Raw genomic sequence first — 22,168 nt, 5'->3', positions numbered from 1 at the left:
ACTCTTTCTGATCTAGGTAATCAAATCCAAACCCTCGGGAATATCTCCAAGGATCAGGTTTACCCGCTGAAGCTCAAAGGCATCTCTATCTGTTTTTGTGCATTGAAGGCTGCTCTTTGTGGGAACTATGTCAGTTTTGGTGTTTTCCAGTTATATGGGGATAGCCACTTTGACAATGCACTGCAAGCCTTCCTAAAAATGCTGATGTCAATCTGTCACAACGATTTGCTGGTAAGTGACCAGATATCCCTGAACTTATGAAAACTTGTTCATCTAACTGGTTTGGGGAGGAAAGGGGATCTGCACCCCACAAGTCTATTTTCCCATTATCTTTTTCAATGTGTGACTCATCCCTATCAGTACCTTTTTCTGATGTTCAGAGACAAGGACCATATCTTACGCAGAGTCATGATGCCAGTTTCAGAATGGGAATTTAGATGTTCAGTATAACTGAATACATTGAGATACCTCCATCATGTTGTGGGATCCTTATCTGGAGCTTATCGCTTACGTTATTAATGTAGCTCCATAGCAGACACTGATACTATGGCAGCACACAGTACGGACTTTAAAGACAATGTATTTTGTAAGTCACATCCTTGAAATGTGATTGGCCTTAATTTCTGTAGTGCTTTATTTCGCATTCTCATGATTACTAGCACATGATTTCTTTCATCTCACTAGTATAAGTGGCATTATGTGAGTGTGTACGTTCAGCCAGCTTTTAGTCATATTGGCTTCACTGGACATTTTGAAAGTTGATAAACTTTATAGTCATTTTTCCTTTAAGGAAAGAGAAGTTTCTTGTGGCAATTCAATGGGTGATTCATATGGCAAATGGAAATTTCAGATAGAATAGCAGTTACTCTTAAAGTTGAAGCTGGAAGATTTTGCTGAGATAGTACAGAGGGAGATATACTCTATTTCTAAAACCAAGGCCTGTGTGTTAGATGTACAACCATTGGTGCATCTATTAACCTGCCTCTGCTATAATTATAACCATCTTCTGCCCTACAGCATAGAGTCACTGTCAGTAAATACCTTGACAGTCAGCAGCCCTGACCCTATAAAGTGTAAAACTGGCAACTGAATGTATGGAAGGATAATGAACTAATTGTAACTGCATTTTTTTTAAATGGTTCATTATTGAGCCATTGAATGCTTGAGATAGAACATAATGGGAGTAATTAATAATTATTGGTGAAGCATGCCCTTTTGGATAAGGTTTAGATGCTTAAATTGACCTCGTGCTTGACATACATTATTCATCATTATTCCACAAATTCTCTTAGATTATGATTAATTAAAAATAGGGTAAATGATTCGCCTGCAAAGGTTCAGATATTATCTAAGGGCCCCAATGGATACAGCTTTTCTCAGCTAATTGGGGTTTTATGTTACTTTTGAGAACTGAATGTACACAAATATTTTAAAGTAATTCCATAAGCCTTGAAATGTTAGTTGGGGTGGGGGGGGGGAGGGGGGGGGAGGTGGGGGGAGTGGAGGAGGAGGAAGCCAATAACTCATTGGCAAATATTTCACATTTAATTTGGTGTGGCAAGATTTGGAGACTGTAATTCCAAAAAGGATAAAGTACTGGGAAAAGACTGAGTGAATGAAGCATGGTAAAAGGCATATAGCACTAACTAATCTTTCAGCCTCAGCATCAATTGAACTCTTAACGGTTAGGGTATACAGAGTTGCTGGTAGGCATGTGAGCTGGGATAAGCTCTGAACACTTAGGCTTCCCTTCACAAATAACTGAAAGAACTCCTCAGAGGCTCGGATCTCATCACCAAGTCACCCTTTATATACATGTGGGGAGTTATTGACACTGATCCAACTTCCTCAGAGTCAGCTCTGCGTGAACAGAACCTCTGACACTCCTGTATATATCTGTCAGACAGGGCTCCCTGATTGGGCCAGGTTATCACAGTCAGGGAACTCATGTTCTATAAAGTCCACATAGCTGACCTCGTTACAATCACTACAACACTCCTCCTTTCAGTCCGAGGACATAAGCTGGTTCTTTCCTTTGGAGCTCCCCCTGTGGTGTTTTAGCACCTGGTCGGGTTTGTCTAACTCTGCCTCTGATAAGGTGGTGTTTAAAGCACAGTAGTTCACCTCTTGTGCCCAGAGCATCTCAGAAGAAATTCATTACCCTCTTCAGGCAGCAAAGTGATTGAGGCAGTTACAGTTGCCAGTCCACCTTAGATTCTGAGGTGTCTTCAACACTTGCAGAGGGAGAACCTGCAGGTTCCAGAACAGTCAGAAAGGCAATCAAGGTGCTGGGCATATTTTGCTCCGCACTGTTTGCGAGTATGCAGTTTTCATATGGTCCATGTGCTTGTCTAGGACTGTTGCACGACACAAACATTATGCATCACTGGACTTGACTCGCCTCTTCCCCATGCAGGCTATTCCCGTGGTTCCTACACCACACTTCATCCCCGAAGTAAACAGTCTCTCTCACTTAGATTAGATTACTTAGTGTGGAAACAGGCCCTTCGGCCCAATAAGTCCACACAGAACCGTCGAAGTGCAACCCACCCAGACCCATTCCCCTACATTTACCCCTTCACCTAACACTATTTAACTTGGCCAATTCACCTAACCTGCACATTTTTGGACTATGGGAGGAAACTGGAGCACCCGGAGGAAACCCACGCAGACAAGGGGAGAATGTGCAAACTCCACACAGAGCCTGAGGCGGGAATTGAACCCTGAAGAAGGACTTATGCCCGAAACGTCGATTCTCCTGCTCCTTGGATGCTGCCTGACCTGCTGCGCTTTTCCAGCAACACATTTTTCAGCTACAAACTAGACAGTTTGGTATCTAAGGAAACTGTAGGCTATTTCTTTAAGCCTGCCTTCAAAGTTTGGACTGCTCTTTCTGTCAGACCATTGATGATGGATGGTATGGAGTTGTCCTTATGTTGAATACCATTTAACTTTCGGGAATATTCAATTCCCTGCTGGTAAACGCTGGCCCATTATGTAAGCCAACACATCCAGGAGTCAACGTATTACAAAAGATGCATGTGGTTTTCCTTCATCAGCCCTGTGTTTGGCGAATGAACTCTATGCATATCCAGGCATTTTGAGTTGGGGTCCACAATCACTAAGAACTTTGAGCCCATGAAAGTATGTACATGCAGAACAACCTCAGTTATCCGACCATCAATTATCCGAATTTCAGATTAATCAAACAAGATCTCAAGGTCCCTTAAATACATTATCAGTATTCTGAACAATCAGTTATCCAAACAATCAGTTATCAGAACAAAGTACTCCCACCCGTCTCGTCCGGATAATCAAGGTTGTTCTGTAGTGGATTTATAGCCGAATCCAGGATTCACCCATCCATTCCCACCACATATAACTTCTCACTAACACCTACATTTTGGAATCCTATGGATGACCCTGGTGGGCTTCAGCCAGTATCTGGCGGCGACCTTTGCTCGATGTTGTGTACCAGTCCAAAACCTGCTCAAAGTATTCAGAAGATAGTCTAGACATCAACTTTTACTTATTTTAGCGCTAAATGTAAGGTGTTGCTTTCCAGATGCAATTTGATTGGTCAAACTACCAAATTTAAAGAAAAATACACGTTATTCATCCAGCACATTAAAATGCGACAAAAGAAAGAAGGAATTGGAATAACATAATTCTATTGGAAAACTTAATCATAGATACAATAACTATTACTATTTAACTGTTCCAGTATAGTAACATCCTGTAAACATACCCTTGGTAAAAGGCAGATTCATAAAACAAATTGTCTCTTATGCAACTCCAGTCGCCCAGGAAGAAAAAATATTGAAGAATTCTGAGAGTGTCGCAGCAGGGAGAGATTTACTGCAACTTCTAACCCTGCTGAGATCTAAGCAATAACTGCTGCTACTAAAAAAAACTGAAAATCCTGGTTCTATGTGAGCTTGACCACACCCATTCAGGCTGCTCTATTGTTCCAACTTTTAAAAATTACCCCAAGGCCTCTCAAGCTGTTTTTCTAGTGAATCTGGTGGATTGTTTGGCACCTCTGCCTTAAAACCTCTGATTAAAAAAAAGGATGAAATACACCTCCTAAAGTCACAGTATCGTCACGCTCAGGACAATCACTCTTAATTCCTATAATCATATGCCGTCTTCTACTGTGAGCTGGTCTCTCTCTGGTTCAGTTTTGGTTGTGACGGCCCTTTGGTTTCCTCCATCACCTCGATCTGTTTCAGCTTTGCCAGGACTGGATCTTTCTGCCTCCAAAGTCTGATGTTGTCAGCTGCGACTGGAAGTGTGTCCAAAAAATTTAAAACCATTATGTATTCTTCTAGTGATGGTACCATCAGTGGTGTATCTGCCAGCAGGAAGTGGTTAGGTGCATCCGCATTTGCTATTTAGCCTCCCGAACGGTGTTCAGACTTGTAATTATACACACTTAGCATTAAAGCCGACCACTAAATTCAGCCTGAAGCTGTGGGTGGCACTGCCTTGTTCTTTTTAATTAGATGTTGCAGGGGTTTGTAGTCCATTACTATTACAAATTTACATCTGTGGAGGTATTGATGGAACTTCCTGACTTCAAATATGACTGCTATACCTTCCTTCTCTATCTGGCATATTTGTGCTTTCAATTAGCCAAAGTATTAGAGACATATGCTATTGGGTTTGCCTCTCTTTTGGGCCATAGTTGAGTTAATAGTCCAGTGCTGTAGGTGAGGCATCGCATGTCAATACCAGATCTCACTTGGGATCAGAGTATGCCAGCACTTTAAAGGATGATAGTGGTTTCTTCACCTCCCTGAAAGTCATGGCTTGGATATGTGACCATTTTCAAGGCTGACCTTTTTTTAAAGAGTTGATGCCAAGATATCAGGATCAGCCCAAACTCCAGTTCAGATATGGGAACTGGGCACCTTTGAATGCCCTCACTTTATCTTCCAATGAGTGTAACCTGGTCTTGTCAACTCTGTTGTTGGTCAGTGAGGAACACACATTTTCCCTAACAAGGCGTACGCCCACCTGGCAGAAACATCTAAGGACTATTTCCAGTTTCTCCATGTGCTCCTTATTGGTCTTTCCTATTATTAGTACATTGTCTAGATAAATTGCAGTTTGAGGTAAACCTTGTAAAATGTTCTCCATTGTCTGCTGAAAGATTGCACAGGCTAATGATACCGCAAATGGCAGTCTTGTACACTTGTACAAGCCCTTATGGGTATTAATTCTAGCACACCACTGGGAATCAGCATCTAACTGCCATTGCCAGATCACATGGCACATATCCAGCTTCATGAAGGACAGAACCCCAACCTATCAGCTTTGCATATAAATCCTTTATGCATCGGATTGGGTGTTTATTCAGCTGTGAAAAGCTATTTACCATTTGTTTGAAATCCCCACAAAGGCAAACAAATCCGTCAGGCGTCACAACTAGTTATGACTGGTGCTGCCATTCCACAACCTGGACTGGTTTGATGATTCCTTCACTTTCTACCTTCTGATTTCTAACTCTACTTTTGCCTATAAGGCAGATGGCACTGGGTGGGCCTTGCAGAATCGAGGATTTGCTTCCTTGTCAACATAGAAAGTGGCCTTGGCTCCTCCGATATTCCTTGGAGCTTCCTGAAAATCTTCTGAATATTTAATGAGGACTTCATTCAGGCAGCCATTTTCTAATCAAAAAAGGTTGAGCCAGTCTCGGTGCATCTTTCTCAACTGATTTCACCCCATCAGGCTTGGGACTCAGCCTTTTTAACTTCAATCTATGGTAACTTAACCAACTGCTTTTCATAAGAGACCGAAACCGCAGTTGTACCTTAATCAGTGAAGGTTTCCCAGTGTAGGTTCTCAGGCTATCCGAGGTGTTGCACAAACCTAAGGGTTGGAATTCAGAAAGAATTTTGTTAAAGACTGGTGTTGCTATCAGTGAAACAGCCACGCTAGTGTCAACTTACATTAGAACTGGGAGACCATTTAACCAGACGTTTATTTTAATTGGTTCTGAATTGGATGGTGCTACATAATTTAACTGTTCCAAACCAGAAAGGAAAGCGAAGGAATTTAGGTCTAGTGGGACTCTTTTGCTGTCTTGAGTCCGTGCACCGGCAATGCTTACACCTCGGATCCTGAAGAAACTTTTAACCCGTTTGGTCAAGGTTTGGCTTTGTTTTAGGATTTTGCTGTGGGTAGGGCCTAGAGTTCCGCTGTTCAGGATATGTCCTGAGGGAGACTCTGCAATTGCCTTCACTCAAGTAATATTCCCCAAACTCAGTCAGACTGGCAAGGGTGTACTTCCACTGAAATACTCTGCAACTCATATACTCCACTTGCCCCATTTTCCAGTGATGAAGCCAGTTATCGTGCCTGTTTACAGTCCAGTTGGGTTTCAGCTAGTAGATGCTTTTTGCATGGTTGCGTCATTAATCCCACATACCATCTGGTATCTCAGTATCTCATTAACACTTAAACCAAGGTCACATGCTTCTGCCAGTCACCTTAACCTAAACAAAAATCCCAGTACACTTTCCCCAATTCTCAAAATGCCACATAGAACAATAGCGTCTCAGAATTAGAGAAGGCTTGGGGTCATAACATTCCTTAACTAAATCCATCAACTCTTGAAAGGTTTTAGTGTCTGGTGCCTCAGAGAAAGTTAGACTCCTGATAATTAAAAATGGTGTAGGTCCACAAGCTATCAGGAGAATTACTGGTTGATTTTCATCTGCCCCTATATCATTTGCCTGAATCAATAACATATTATCTCCAAATACTGGTCCCAATCTTTGACAGCAGGATCAAAGAAATCAAGCTTCCCAAATAATGGCCTGATGTCAGAAATACTGACCCTAACTCTAAGATGGCTGCTGCAAGTTCATTTCTTAAGGAGCATGTTTTTTTTTCTTGTTGCCACTAAAATAACTCCCAAGAAGGTGATATCCTGTTGAGAGAATCCTTGATGCTGATGCAGCTTCCTCACAGCTAGCTCTGAGTGAACAGAACCTCTGACATTCCTGTTTACAACTGTCACCTGGGATTCCTGATTGGACCAATTTAATAGCCCCAATCAGAGAATTCATATTCTGCGAGATCCATCTGACTGATCTTGTTATAATCACTACAATAACCACTAAGAATCCATGCTGTTCAGGAATATCATCGCAGACTGATGTCTCTGGAACAACAGAATTATCATTTAAACTGGTGAAAGTGCAAAGTGGTACTAGCAAAGCTTAATAAATTAATGGTAATTTGTCTTAATTGTACAAACTGCATTATTGCCTCAAGTGGCTTTTGAAATCACTTTAAGTAGACAACAGATTGTGAAAAGTTACTATTTTCATTAGAGAGGCAACTTTTGAAAAAAATGCCTTTTACATTTTCTCCTTATTACTCATCTTAATTCCACGCACAGTAGTGTTTTACAAGGCTTTGGAGAATAGCACGGTCTGGTTAAAGAGTAATGACATTGCCTGTTAAATGAACTTAATAAGAAAATGCTCTGTGGTGTATTACTATAGTTTCTACTTCATAATGTTAATGAAGATTATTTATTTTTGCAAAATGTTAGCAAATATGAATAAAGAGCAAACAGCATAGCTCTCAGCATCTGCACAAAACCCAGAATATTCTGTGGTTAACAGTTCTGTAATGTATACTGTAACATATTAATTTGCATTCCACTGTCAAACCTCACTTAATTCTGTCAAGCTCCCTTTTGACAAATTCTCTTCTTCCCCACCTCTCAAACTTATAAGATATGGCTCCTCATTAGCTAATATCACTTGATTTCACCAGCAGCAGGTTCCTTCCAATATGTCATCAGTTGACCAGTCTTAGCTGGCTGCTCAACCATCTGAGGCATTGCAAACTCACCCTGATTTCCTCCTTACTCAACAGATACATATTGGATTGCTTTTTTGTTTTACCTTTCCTTTTGCTTTGAGCATTGGCATCAGCAGCAACAACAGCAGAATGAGCAGAATTGTTTTAATGAGTGCGTGTTACACAATCCAACATGACTACTCAGTCTAATAATACAACAATTTCTATTTATGTTACTTTATTCAACCTTCAAAATTCCAGCTTATATATAACGTGGTGATTTGCTTTAAATACTTAGACCAGTTCTACCCTTCATTTCCATGTATTTCCACACGCATGTGAATACTAAATTACAATACATTAAAAGAGAGCAAATGCAGACTTCAGAAAACGTACAGCCAAGAAGATATATTCATGTTATCAATCTTTCCCAATGATTCCTTTTTCTAACATTATCACTATTTTCTATAAATAGTGACCTAATTTCATGCTTCAAACCATGAAAATATGGATGAATAACTTCACAATCCTTTAGTTTATCATCCTTTCACAAAGCATTCTTGCTCAGCAGAACAGAATTTTTTTTTCACATTATTATTACCACAAACAGCCCATTCAAGCACGACATATTCTAACGGTTCAGCAGAAATCGTTCAGTAAGGTTTCTGAGCATGAATTTCCTGTTCCAAGGTTAGTAAGGCCAATTGTACCATCCTGACTGATGTATCTGATGAAATAATTTAACTCAGCAGGAATTGCACTTCATACCTTCTGATTTAAATGCCTCACCTTCAAACCAACTTTAAAACTGTGGAAGGTTTCAGAATGTCAGTGTCCATAAAACAGGACACAAGCAAGGATGACAGGAATGACTAGGGGTAAATAACTTGGGGTGGCAAGGTGGCTCAGTGGTTAGCATTGCTGCCTCACAGCGCCAGAGACCCAGGTTTAATTCCTGCCTCGGATGACTGGCCATGTGGCGTTTGCACATTCTCCCTGTGTCTGCGTGGGTTTCCTCCGGGTGCTCCAGTTTCCTCCCACAATCCAAAGATGTGCAGGTCAGGTGAATTGGCCATTCTAAATTGCCACATCAGGGGTAAATATAGGGTAGGGGAATGGGTCTGGGTGGGTTACTCTGCAGAATGTGGATGTGGACTTGTTGGGCCGAAGGGCCTGTTTCCATACTGTAGGGAATCTAATCTAATCTAAATGAGATCAGTCAGGAAGTTAACCAAATGTTTAGATGTCTAGGTCCTATACCACATTTTTAATGTGTTGGAGAAACTAGATACAGCAGAGGCGATGTTGATTCTAGCCAATGAGGATATAAGAAAGAGGAAGAGCAACATACTGGAGGGAAAATTAGATGAATGAAGCTGCTGAAGAAGAGCTAAAAGTTGTCCAAGAGTTTTGAATGCTAGGAAAGGAAAAGAAGAACTACAGTTCTGGGTAAGCCAGGACAACAGAACAAGTAGGCAAGAGCCAAGACAGGTCTGACCGAAGAATTGTTTCTTTATCTTTTTGCGGGACGTGGGCATAGCTGGCATGGTCAGCATTTGTTATCCATCCCTAATTGATCTTGAGCTAAGTGCCGTGCTGGGCCATTTCAGAGGGCAGTTAAAAGACAGCCATACTGCTATAGGTCTGATGTCACCTGTAGACCAGGCTAGGTAAGGACAGTAGATTTACCTTCCTTAAATGACTTTATGAACAAATTAGGTGTTTATAGTTGATGATTAATTCACAATCACAAGTATTAAGATTAGTGTCATACTTCAAATTTATCAACTGAATTGTAATTCCACCCATGGGATATCCCCAGAGGTTTAGTCCGAGCTTCCAGATTACTAGTCCAGTAACCATTACATCACCATCCAACAGCACTATGAAATAAGATTTGTCCATAAACAGATCCAGGCAGCAGATCGTGGAGGGGATCGTTATGGCCAATTGCCTGTCCCTCTTCTGTGGCTATGTCCGAGCCCAGGTACCTCTGGAGAAGGAGTAACAACGTCTACCAACACCCTTGAGATTTTCAGGGAAAGGTGGACACCGCAGGGAGTGGAGTGTATCATTTTCCCCTCCAACTCTATTTTAATCTAATCCCTGCCCTTCCTTCACTTTTTGATCATGCAGCATCGCCGTCTGAGAAGGGCACTGCTTGTCTCTGGCCACTCAGGTGTTTCCTTTCTTCCTGGTGGTGGAATCTAAATAAAGATTTACACTGTGTCCGACGCCTGCACACACATGACATGGGTGCTGGCAGAGCTGAGACAGCAGCACAGTGCTGGAAAAGCACAGCAGGTCAGGCAGCATCCGAGATGCAGGAAAATCAATGCACACACATGGCATGGGTTCTGGCAAAAAATAAGCAATATGTGGGGGAACAAAAAGAAAAAAATATATAAACAGGGAATTTTACTGTTTGATCATTAAAAAAAAGAAAAAATATTTAAATAAAATTAGAACACAGCCATTCCGTTATTCAAGTCTGCTCCACCATTTAATAAGAACATGGCTAATCTGGTTTTATCCTCCACTACTCTGTGGGATATAGAATTCCAAAGATTTACAACCCATAGTGAAATGAAATTCTCCTTATTTCCAACTTAAATGAAGATCCTCTGATAGGGAAAGTGTCATTCTAACCTTCAGTCCAAAGTTTCCTCAAGAGGGGAACGCATCCTCTCAGAACCTACTTTATCCAATTCCCTCAGAATCTTAAACTTTTCCAGAAAATCATCACCTGCTCAATCTTTCTTCATACAACTCCTTCATCTCAGAAACCAACCTAGTGTACTTCTCTGAACCTCTTCAGTGCAAGTATGCTCCTACTTATATAAGAAGATGAAAACTTGATGCAGCATACAAGAAGTTGCCTCAGTAATGCTGTGTACAGTTATTGTAAAATGTGCTGACTTTTAAACCATATTCCTCCTGTGCATAGCCCAGCATTTCAATATATGTTTCTAATTACCTGCTGTACACAGATGTTGACAATTTCTTGTTCATTCGAGGAAACCCATATCCTTCTGCTCTGCAGCATTCTGCAGTTTCATTCCATTTAAATGTACTGCTTTTCTGTTCTGTCCACCAATGTAATTTTTCCCAGATTCAACTCCATATGCCATTTTTTGTCTAATTACTTAACCTATTTATATCTGCTTCTCTATTTGAAAATTCTGTGTTGTCCTCAAAATTAACTTTCCTATCTTTCTCTGTAAAGTTTGAAAATTTGCCTCCAATATATTTGGTTCCTTCTTCTGAGTCATTAGTATTGATTATAAATAGTTGAAGCCCCAGTACTGATCCCTTTAGGACCCCACTAATTAGGTTATTTATTCCAACTCCGTCAGTTAGCCAGCCTTTTACACGTGATCATATTATCACCTCTAACACTATAAGCTCTTATTTTTCTGATACCTTAATAAATGGCTTTTGTAAATCTAAATACACTGTATCTACTAGTTTTCCTTTATTTGCATTGCTTGTTACATCCTCAGAGATCCTGAATAAATTTGTCAACCATGATCTCCCTTTCATAAAATCAGGTTGAATCTCCCTTAACATTATCATAACTTGCTAAATATCCACTTACTGTGTCTTAATAATTGATTCTAGCAACTACAAGTGTTTGGCTAATGGATCTATAGTTTGCTGCTAAGGATGATCAACACTCATATTGATCATTTGGGCACTATAAGGAGAACAACCGAATGATATGATGGCATAGACTGAGCTTTTATTTTGTTGAATGTGATAACTATGATAGTCTTAAAGACCATACATGGTTATGGGAAGCAGTGGCCTAGTGATATTATTGCTATTAATACAGAGATCCAAGTTAATATTCTGCGACCTAAGTTTGAACTCAAACATGGCAGATGGTGGATTTTGAATTCAGTGAAAACTCTCTGGAATTAAGAGTCTGTTGATGACTGTGGAACCATTGTCGATTGTTGGAAAAACCCACCTGGATCATGAAAGTCCTTTTAGAAAGAAAACTGCCATCCTTACTCAATGTGACCGACATGTGAGTCCAAGCCTACAGCAATGTGGTTAACTGTTAACTGCTCTCTGGGCATTTCGGGATAGCCAATAAATGCAGACCAAGATCTATATCCTGCGAATTAGATCATACAAAAGAAAAAGCTGGTTTGGAGATCATTTTCATATTTAGACTAGATTTTTGCAAATCTAGTTTGACAGTTTCAGCTATAGGCGGTCTGGTGCTAGGACTAGAGGTGGGAATTGTTATAAAGATAGAAGTAGATGAATGGAGAGTTGAAAAAGTGAATTGCTTTGAATAATGAAAAGTTGGACTCACCTCTGACTGTCCTAAGGTATGCCTCAGGTGATGATCAGAATGCAATTGTTAGCCTCAGAGAGAATCACAGAATCCCTACAGTGTGGAAACAGGTCATTTGGCCCAACAAGTCCACAACAGCCCTTCAAAGTGCACCCCTCCCAGACCCATCTTCCTACCCTTTCCCTGTAACCCTACATTTTTCCATGGCACCTAACCTATACATCCCTGAACACTATAGGTAAATTAACATGGTCAATCCACCTCGTCTGCATATCTTTGGACTGTGGGAGGAAACTGGAGAACCCAGCAGAAACCCACACAGACACTGGGAGACCATGCAATCTGCACAAAGACAGTTGCCTGAGGTTGGATTTGAATCCGGGTCCCTGGAGATGTGAGATAGCAGTACCAACCACTGAGCCACCATGCCACCCCATTCCTAAACATTAACAAAACAAAACAAGAGCCAGTATCTGCCATAACTTTAAAAGGGACAGAAAGTTTGAAAAAAAATCTTGCATTTATAGAGCACTTGTAACTAAGAAATGCCACTCAGAATTTTGCAAAACCATAATTAAACATAAATGATCTCTTATGCAGAGATGGAGATATAGTCAAACACTGGGTTTCAATTGGAATCATAAAGATGGAGAGAGATATGAAGACATTTAGGGACAGAATTTCAGTTTATGATCTAGGTAGATGAAGGGACAGCTGCTAGATGTGAACCAAAGAGAAAGAATGAAGGTTTAAAATGTACCAGTATTACAATCACAGAGGATTTCACATCTGAGTTTGGTTAGGACCTTTGTGTGGTGGAGAGATTCAAATGTGGAGTTGCTGGAAAGATAGGCACAAATGATTAAGAGTTCACTTTGAGGAGGAAAAGGTGATTTTTGATGGGGCCAGTATTTGCAAGAAAGTAGGACAACCAAAAATTCATGACTCCTCAAACTACCAGGATCTCATTTGCCATCTATTACACTCTCTCTGTTAACTGTGTGCAAAATCTAATCATGTAAATTATTCCTCTAGTAATTTTACATTGGTGCTTCTACAACTGTTAATCTGTCACATACATTGTGGTGTTTAGCCAAGGATTCAAGATTCATTGACAATAAAGGTTAATATTTTCTTACCATTAATAGCTATGCAATTTTAAAACCACTCTTGAATTGGCAGTTATCATGCAGGGATACAAAGAGATCTCCTGGCTGTATTCTAAATACAGTCATTTCTGATATAACGCGATTGTTCCATTGTCGTGTGATCTCGTGTTTTAAGAAAATCGCCCAACAGCCACACCATTTAAGCTAATGGTGTCGAAATCATGTTATAGCCAATACAGGTAAGGAAAGTTCGTGTTCTACAAATAACGGTCTAAATTCTTCAATCTCGTTCAAGGCAATTTGCGTTGAAAAAAATGCACATTACAGAAGAAACAACTGTGTTGCATGGGGTCTTTAGCATTCACCTGAACCACTGGAAAAGATGCACCTTGATTGAGCATCTCAAAATTGCACGAAACATAGTAAATAACATTATTATTCGCATTAACAGATTCAAATTACTCAGTAAGATCTCTGTTCCTTGTTTTTTCTGTGTTAACACACATTTTGCATTTTGTATTTCATGTAGTCTTATCGGAAGTTGAGCTTATCTTACTATTCGTTGTTGGAATGCCTTACCCAGGACCACATGAAGTTTATTTCCAACCTAGAGCCCCACGTGGTTATATACATCCTGACCTCTTTATCAGAAGGACTCAATGCTTTGGGTGAGTTGCACTTGAGAATGTTTGCTCATGAATATTGAAGATATTTTGATGCTAATTCATCTTTATATGCTAACCTGTTCAGGACAGATGCGTCTTGTGGGTGTTCATAAATTTTTAAAATGAAAACCAATCAATAAAAAATGATGGAGGCGATCATACTGCCATTGCATTTAGGTTTCAAGTTGGTATATAAAATCACCGTGTATCAGTACCAATTGTGCTGACATCTATTTCCAGCTTTCTGTGAGAATGTAGTCTTAATGGTGCACTGAGTTCCAAGAGTTGCTGCTGTCAATGTTCAATTCTGCTCAGTAATCGGGGAGGAGCTTATCACAGGATTTTCCCAAGGTCACTCAAGACAATTTGGAGGTCACAGAAGAGTTCAAATGTTGCAGGTGGTGAGTGAGGTTGAGAGAGGCGAAGACAGAAGCAGATTCCACATAAGGAACACTACAGTTAGCTGTAGTGCAACTGAACTGCACAAATTCTGTGTAGAGGACTTTGTGATGTGTCAAGAGCTGTTTGGAAAGCTTTTCTCTATTCAAACTCAGGAACAAGCACTCGGAGTTAATAAATAGCCAAATATTAGAGTCAGCACTCTGAAGTTGAGAAATTGGGACAGTAGCTGGGGCTTGAAAGGAACTTGTATGAATATTTAAATGCAGCTAAGACAGGGGTGGTTAAACACTCTAAAGCCGTATATTTTTAATGTCACTGAGCGAGATTAGAATTCTATAAAAATCCAGGGACAGGGTTGTCTCAATGTCGTTAGTTGTCAGTGAAGAATTGAAATGAGGTTTGCAAACCCATACTGGAGTGCAATTTTAGAGTGCAGGGAATAGGAAAGGAATGTGATTGAAAAGAATAGGGCAGGAGAGGATTTCAAGGTTAGGTCAGCAAAAATGAAGAATTATGATTCTTTTGAAGTTAGTTCAGCGGTTAGCAGTGCTGCCTGACAGCAGCAGGGCTCCAGGTTCGATTCTAGCCTTGGTGACTGTGTGGAGTTTGCACATTCTCTCCTGTCTGCATGGGTTTCCTCTGGTTTCCTCCCACAGTCCAAAGCAGTGCATTGAATTAGGTGGATTGGCCATGCTTAATTGCCCATAGTATCCAGGGATGTGTAGGTTAGGTGGATTAGCCATGAGAAATGTAGGGTTAGGAGTATAGGGTGTGGGTCTGGGTGGAATGCTCTTCGGAGGATCAGTGTCGACTCAATGGGCTGAATAGCCTGCTTCCGCACTGTAGGGATTCTATGATTATTAATGAAATTTGAGAACCCACGGTGCCAATGATGTGTGGCGGAAATTGCTTAGAAATCTCATTTGATCTCATTTACTATTTGTTGTGTGTTACGTGGTGCTCAATTAAAGCCTAATACCAATGAACCAGAAGTTAATTCAGTAGTTAGAATATAAGTAGTACATGCATTGTAAATTGTAGCACTGTCTTAACATTGTATGAATAAACAGCAGTACAGTACAGCACAGCAACAAGCCCTTTGGTCCAGCAAACCTGCACTTACAAAGAATACCTTTCTAAACTAAAAATCTTTTGCCTTTACGCAGTTTGTATCCATATGCCTCTGTTCCCTGCCTATTCCCGTATCTGTCAAGATGCCTGTTAAATTTTGCTATTGTATCTGCTTCTGACGCCTCCTCTGGCAGCACATTCCAGGCCCTTATCACCCACCCCCCCCATGTAAAAAAAATGCCTCTCACATCTGTTTTAACCTTTGACCCTTTTACCTTAAACCTGTGTCCCCTGGTAGTTGATATTTCTACCCTGGAAGAAACAAAACTGACTATTCATTCTATCCATGCCACTCATAAATTTGCAAACTTCTATCAGGTTGCCCCTCAGTCTCCAATATTCAAGTGAGAAAAATCACGTTTGTCCAATCTCTTATAGCTAATACCCTCCAAACCAGGCAACATCCTGGTAAACCTTTCTGTACCCTCTCCAAAGCCTTCAAAACTTTTGGGTAGTGTGGTGACCAGAACTGAATGCAATATTCCAAATTTGGCATAATTAAAGTTCTATACAGCTGCAACATGACTCACCAAATTTTTGTACTTTACCCCCAACTGATGAAGACAAACATGTCATACACCTTCTTGACCAACTTACTCACTTGTGTTTCCACTTTCAGGGAACTGTGGACTTGTATGCCTAGATTCTTCTGTATGTTAATACGTCTAAGGGTACTGACGTTTACTATATACTCATTTCCTGCATTGGACCTTCCAAAATGCATCACTTCACATTTACCATTTCTCTACCCAAGTCTTCAGACTATCTGTATCATGCTACATCCTGTGACAATCCTGACCATCTACAGCTCCCCCAATCTTTGTATGAGTGTTTATTGTTATTTAGCAACACAAGTACTAAAGGAGATGTAAATAGATGGTGAAATTACGTTCTATTCTGGTGACTTTTTTACAGGTCAGAAGTTCATTTACTTTAGTAGTAATTCAAAACAGTATTTTAAGGAAGTCATGTGACTTGAGCTAAATGATTCGAGAAAATACCTGATGAGATAATTGCTGCTGTGTTTTCTAAGTTGAGCTTTTATGACCTAGAGAATGAGAGACCAGAAGCCAGTTGTAAGTTCAGTTCAGAATATACAATCCATACCAGCAGATGTGCTGTTGAGCAGCCAAAAAGTTGTCAAAGCCTTGAGCTTTTACTTATAGTTTAGTGAGAGATATCAAAGGGTGAGCCAGTGTCTGTGTGTCTCAGAGAGACAATAACAAAGCAGATCACATTTAATACATGCGCAAAACTTTGCCAAGAGGAAGTGTTTGTGACATCGTTAGTGGAGTAAGAAATTTTAAAGTGAAGTAACAAGTGACGGAATTGCTGGGAAAAAAAGGTTAAATCTCTCTTTTTGTTACTTATAATAATATCTTTCCAAATTGTTGTTATGCATTTACTTAGTTTTCTTTTTCTTTCCAGCGAATGGTAAGGTACACACATTAGTACTTCATTATTACGCAGTCTCATATATAGATTGCTATTTTCACAGGCTTGTTGGACTGTAACCTGGTGTTGTGTGACTTTTAACTATGCCCACATCAGTCCACACCGGCATCTCCAAATCATTTTCCCAGTAGGTAGAGAGAAAATACACAGCAACAGGTCGAAACCCGAAAGTCTAAGCAGGCACCTGGTGGCCACAACTCACTTACATCTTCACTAGTATTCATCATAATTATTCCCAGTATCTCAGGTCAGCGACTACCTGCACCTCTGTCCATGGTACTGTCATCGACAGAGCACCAGCCTCCCCACCTCATCTTGGCACACTTACGATTCATTTAGAATACAGTTTACGACTTCAGTACTGCACCTTGCAGGACACTGACACTTCATTGCAATGCTGCTGCCAGGCCATTTGTACACAGGGACACATACCCATTTACATGTTGGAACATGTGCATCCCATGGGTCTAAATTTGTTTCTTTGCGCTCGCCTAATTAATGCCTTCTTGAATACTCATTGCATTTCTACCTTAACTTTAAGTACAGATACAAAGCCAAGCGACATGTCACATTTGCTAGCAAAGGGGAAGTGGATATATTAATGTATGGCACAGTGCTATGTCAATGTCATACCTACGACATGTGTCAGAAGCTTATGCAACAAACATGCTGAATGTGCTTCAATCAAATGACCATGTCTCAAAATCTCAGAGGAGTAGTTTTTAGTTAAGCTAAGAGGACTGTCATCAGCTGGTAGACCCAGCTCCAGTCATAAGGGGCGTTGTCCATTCTTAATCCAGGGGCTTTGACACAGTCAGTCAACTGCTCAGACCCCGCAGGTAAGGAATTACATATTGTTACAGTTCGGGCAGTGGGTCACTGTTAGTCCTTCAAATCCAGTATAACCAGCTCAGTGATTCGTGGTTAATCAGTTAGGGAGCTGCACAGACATCAGTCAAGGATCTGATATCCTCGGATAGAGCAGGCTTGATTGGTAAGCAATTTGACGCCCTTAAAAGGTGCAACCATATTAATCGGGCACTTACACAATTACAGGGAAAGAAATCTGTAATCACGTCTACCTCATGCAATGACCACCAATGTCGACTACAAATCCTGGCAACAAGCAATCTTGACCATGTCATTGATCAATACAGATTCATCCTTGTGAAGGCTGTGAAGTAGAAGTATTGTCAAGTGAGCTAAAGTTTTACCTACATTCCAAAATTTGCAACACATTCCAAGTTCTCGTAGCCTGCTCAAAGTCCAGGAGCTGCTTCTCTCCCTTAGGGTGAAAAAATGCCCATAACCGTGTCTCACATTCAATGCTGCCTTTTTTTTGAGTAATCAGGGGTTGGGGGCAAGAAGATCTAATTCTTCCTGCTACACTTACAATATTGTATTTTATGTGCACGACACATGGCTTGTGCATTATGCATGAGCATCATGTTCACTATGTGAAAGGTCAATGCAGAGGCATCCTATTGCCTGACTTGTCAGAAGTCTCCATGTCCCAGTGTTTGGAGAAGCATGGTTAAATGATATTTGTATATGCTGCAACTGCTGACGAATCACATTTCTGAGGAACTGCTTTATTTCTTTTACTCCCCACAGAGACTCATTTGACCTGTTCTCAGTGGATGAGATGAATGACAGTTGAAGATGCTATATGCAATGGCGGTAGTAGACTGGGCCTTGATGGGAGATGCGAGAAGTGGCAGAGTTAGAGTGGGTGTGAGGTAGCAAGGAGAAAAGCTTGTCACTTACCCTTGTGGATCATAGAGGATCATTAACTTTCATGTGGCGTTGCTGGGTGTTCCTCTGAACCATGGATACCACATAGGCCCAAGTGGCTACTTCAGACCACGTTCTGTTGACGGTGTCTGGTTCTGTTGATTCCACTGAATGGTCTTGAGGAAAGACAACAATTATCAAGGCAACCACCCCATCTTCCAGGACCTCCAGGTCCTTGTCAGTAAACCAGGATGCCACCTTGTCTCTGTGAGCCATCTCCGGGGCAGTTGCTCCCGTATTGCGACAGTGAAGGGTTATTCTTGGCTTGCAGTGTTTGACCTAGTGTACAACTGAGCTTTGTATATGACATCCTGAAACAGTGGGAAACCTGGGCTAGTACTTCCACCACTGCTGACCACACTGTGGACAAACAGTGAGCAAACACTGAAGACTTACATGATGAGATGAGCAGCAGTGATCTGATGGGCGGCACGGTGGCACAGTGCTACCTCACAGTGCCAGAGATCCGGATTCAATTCCTGCCTCAGGCGACTGTCTGTGTGGAGTTTGCACATTCACCCTGTGTCTGCGTGGGTTTCCTCCGGGTTCTCCGGTTTCCTCCCACAGTCCAAAAATGTGCAGATTAGGCGAATTGACCATGCTAAATTGCCCGTAGTGTTAGGTGAAGGGGTAAACGTAGGGGAATGGGTCGGTGTGGACTTGTTGAGACGAAGGGCCTGTTTCCACCATGTAAATAATCTAATCTAAATCTAAACATGCCAGAGCTCATGGTCAGAAACCCTCCATGAAACTCCCCAAAATTTACACTTCGCCAAATTGTAGGAAAACTTAGCCTGATGTGTTATCACAAATCCATGCTAATTCTCTTTGGTCAGTTCACATTTTATCCAAGTGTCTATTCATGCTCTCTCTGAAGGTAGGTCCTAGTAAATTACCATGATAGTAAACTGCCGTATTGATAGATTAGATTCCCTACAGTGTGGAAACATGCCTTTCAGCCCAACCAGTCCAACTGACCCTCTGAAGAGTAACCCACCCAAGCCCATTTCCCTCTGACTAATGCACCTAATACTATAGGCAATTTAGCATGGCCAGTTCACCTAACCTGCACATCTTTGGACTGTGGGAGGAAACCGAAGCACCCGAAGGAAACCCACGCAGACATAGGGAGAATGTGTCTCCACACAGACAGTTGACCGAGGCTGGAATCAAACCTGGGATCCTGGTGCTGTGAGGCAGCAGTGCTAACCACTGAGCTACTGTGCCACCTGCTTACCTTCTCAAATCACAGATTAAATAATGACATTACAATTGTTCCTATTCCAAAGGCACAGTTCCTGAATATGGATCTATGGAAAATTATGCCTAACACATGCAATTGCTTCATCTATTTCTTGTAATGCTATTGTATTGAAGGCATTAGGTTCTAGAGATTGTATCCAACTTAAATGCAATTGTTTTCTGCACTTCCATATTTATTTACATTAGATCTTATGAACTTTTCCCTCTCCCTGCTTTACTCCCAGGTTCCCCTGTCACACAGGTATTTTGCCCTCCTCCACTATGAGAAAGTATTCATATAACAAGGTTCCCATTTGTTTTTTGTCTGTTTTAGTAACACCTGCTTCTATCTTTACAGTACCAATTTTTAATGAAAAAATATATTGTTAACTTTCATGTACATTGAACATTTTTTTATTCATTTCCCTTTCTGCATTTTATTGCTTTCAGTCTGCTGAGCTTCTGCTTTTCCTTTCATTTAGACAAGGTTTTTCTTTGAGCTTCATACTATCTTATTACCTCATTTACTTATATACCAGTTTAACCGTATAATTTACATTGCACTTTTGTCTTTTACAAGTATATTTTACATGTAACAAATACTATTGGACATATTTGGCCAACACCAGCCTCTTTCAAAGCCTATCGTATGTCATCCAGCTGAATAAAACAGCCTTTGTCGGGCCCATTTTTATCTATCTGAGAATAGTAGCCAAAGAACCAGCGATGACGTTTTTCCCCCATTCAGCACTACTGGTCAACACCATTATCTCTGAGGAGCCCAAAGAATCAATCTTTGATCCCTCTTGTTTCTCATCTATGTGCTACACCAAGGCAACAACATTCAAGAATATATCTTCTGTATGATGACAACACCCAGCTTTGCCTCACTAAGACTTCACCATCCCTGCTGCTGACCACAATTTGGTACAATGTTTTATTCTGTACTGGTAGCGTGAAACATTCCTCCAGCTAAATATTCAGATAACCAAAGTTGTTCTTTTTGGTCCCTGCTGCAGAATTATCCACTTTGGAAGGAAATATAGATAAATAGAATATTTTTAAAGGTGAGGGGCTAGTAAATATTGGAATTCAGAGGGATTGTGAGTCTCTGTACTCAAATTACAGAACGTTAACGTGTAGGCCCAGCAAGCAATTAGGAAACAAATTTAAATTAATATTTATCATAATGAGATTGAGATTTTTGAGTAAAGTAATCTTAATACTCATATATAGGATCTTGAGGAAACCGCACCTGCAATATTTTATACAATTTGATCTCTTTACCAAAGGAAGGATGATAATTGCCTTGGTGAAAATGCAACAAAATTTCATTACACTGTTTCCATGAATGAAGAATTGTTCTATGAGGAAGGATCATGTAGGCTCAGCCAATATTCCATAAAAAGTAAAAGAATGAGAAGTGATCTCTTTAAAGCATAAAAATTCCTTAAGGAGTTTAAAAAGGTAGATACGGGGCAGGATGTCTCCCTGCCCATGGAGCCTCGTACAATGGGTCACACTCTCAGAATAAGGAGTTGACCGTTAACGACTTGATAAGAAGAAATGCCTTCACCTACATGTTTGAGAATTTATAAATTCTCAATTCAAGAGATTTTTGATGCCCAGTCATTGAGTATATTCAATGAGATTGATCTTTTTTTAAAATATAAAGCGTATGAAGAGGTTTGAGGATCATGTGAAATGGTGGAGAGAGTGTATCATGATAAGATGGAGTGGTAAACGGGTTGAAGAGGTTAGGTAGAGAGAGAGTGTATGCCTTAGTAGATATCTTTCAAAATCCATTGCATCCTGGAAAGGTTCCTGCTGACAACGTAAGAAAAATAATCCCAGTATTTAAAAAATGGAGTAAGAGGAGAATAGAGAACCAGTTAGTTTGACACCAGGACAAAGGAAATTGTAGAATGTATTGTAAATATTGTGACAACTGAACATTTAGAGAAAATGGCAAAATTGGGTGAAATCAGTTTGGACTTATGAAGGAAAAGTTGTGTTTGATAAACTTGTTGAATGCTTTGAGAATATTATTTATTGTGTTTTTAAGGGAAAACCAATGGGTGCGATGTATTTAGATTTTCAGAAGTCTCTTGGTCAGGCTTTGCACAAACAATTAGTGAATAAAAGTGGAGTACATGGGATTGGGGGAAATAAACTTGTTGGATTGAGAATTGATAATTGCCATAAAGCAGAGAGTCAGGAAAAAAGTGATCAATCTCAGG

General features: G+C 40.4%; 1 protein-coding gene across 1 annotated transcript in view; it reads left to right on the top strand.

Annotated features, from left to right (window-relative positions):
• The window catches only part of LOC132823541 (ran-binding protein 17-like), a 955,175-nt gene that overhangs the window by 741,003 nt on the left and 192,004 nt on the right, over window positions 1-22,168 (top strand). Inside the window, exons 23-24 of the mRNA XM_060837486.1 lie at window positions 17-231; window positions 13,769-13,907. Coding sequence (XP_060693469.1) covers window positions 17-231; window positions 13,769-13,907 — 354 coding nt within the window. The remainder of the gene's footprint in view (window positions 1-16; window positions 232-13,768; window positions 13,908-22,168) is intronic.

Source organism: Hemiscyllium ocellatum, chromosome 16 (assembly GCF_020745735.1).
Source record: "Hemiscyllium ocellatum isolate sHemOce1 chromosome 16, sHemOce1.pat.X.cur, whole genome shotgun sequence".
NCBI classification, from domain to species: Eukaryota; Metazoa; Chordata; class Chondrichthyes; order Orectolobiformes; family Hemiscylliidae; genus Hemiscyllium; species Hemiscyllium ocellatum.
Note: the sequence above shows the minus strand (reverse complement) of the source record. Positions and strands in the feature narration are given on the sequence as shown.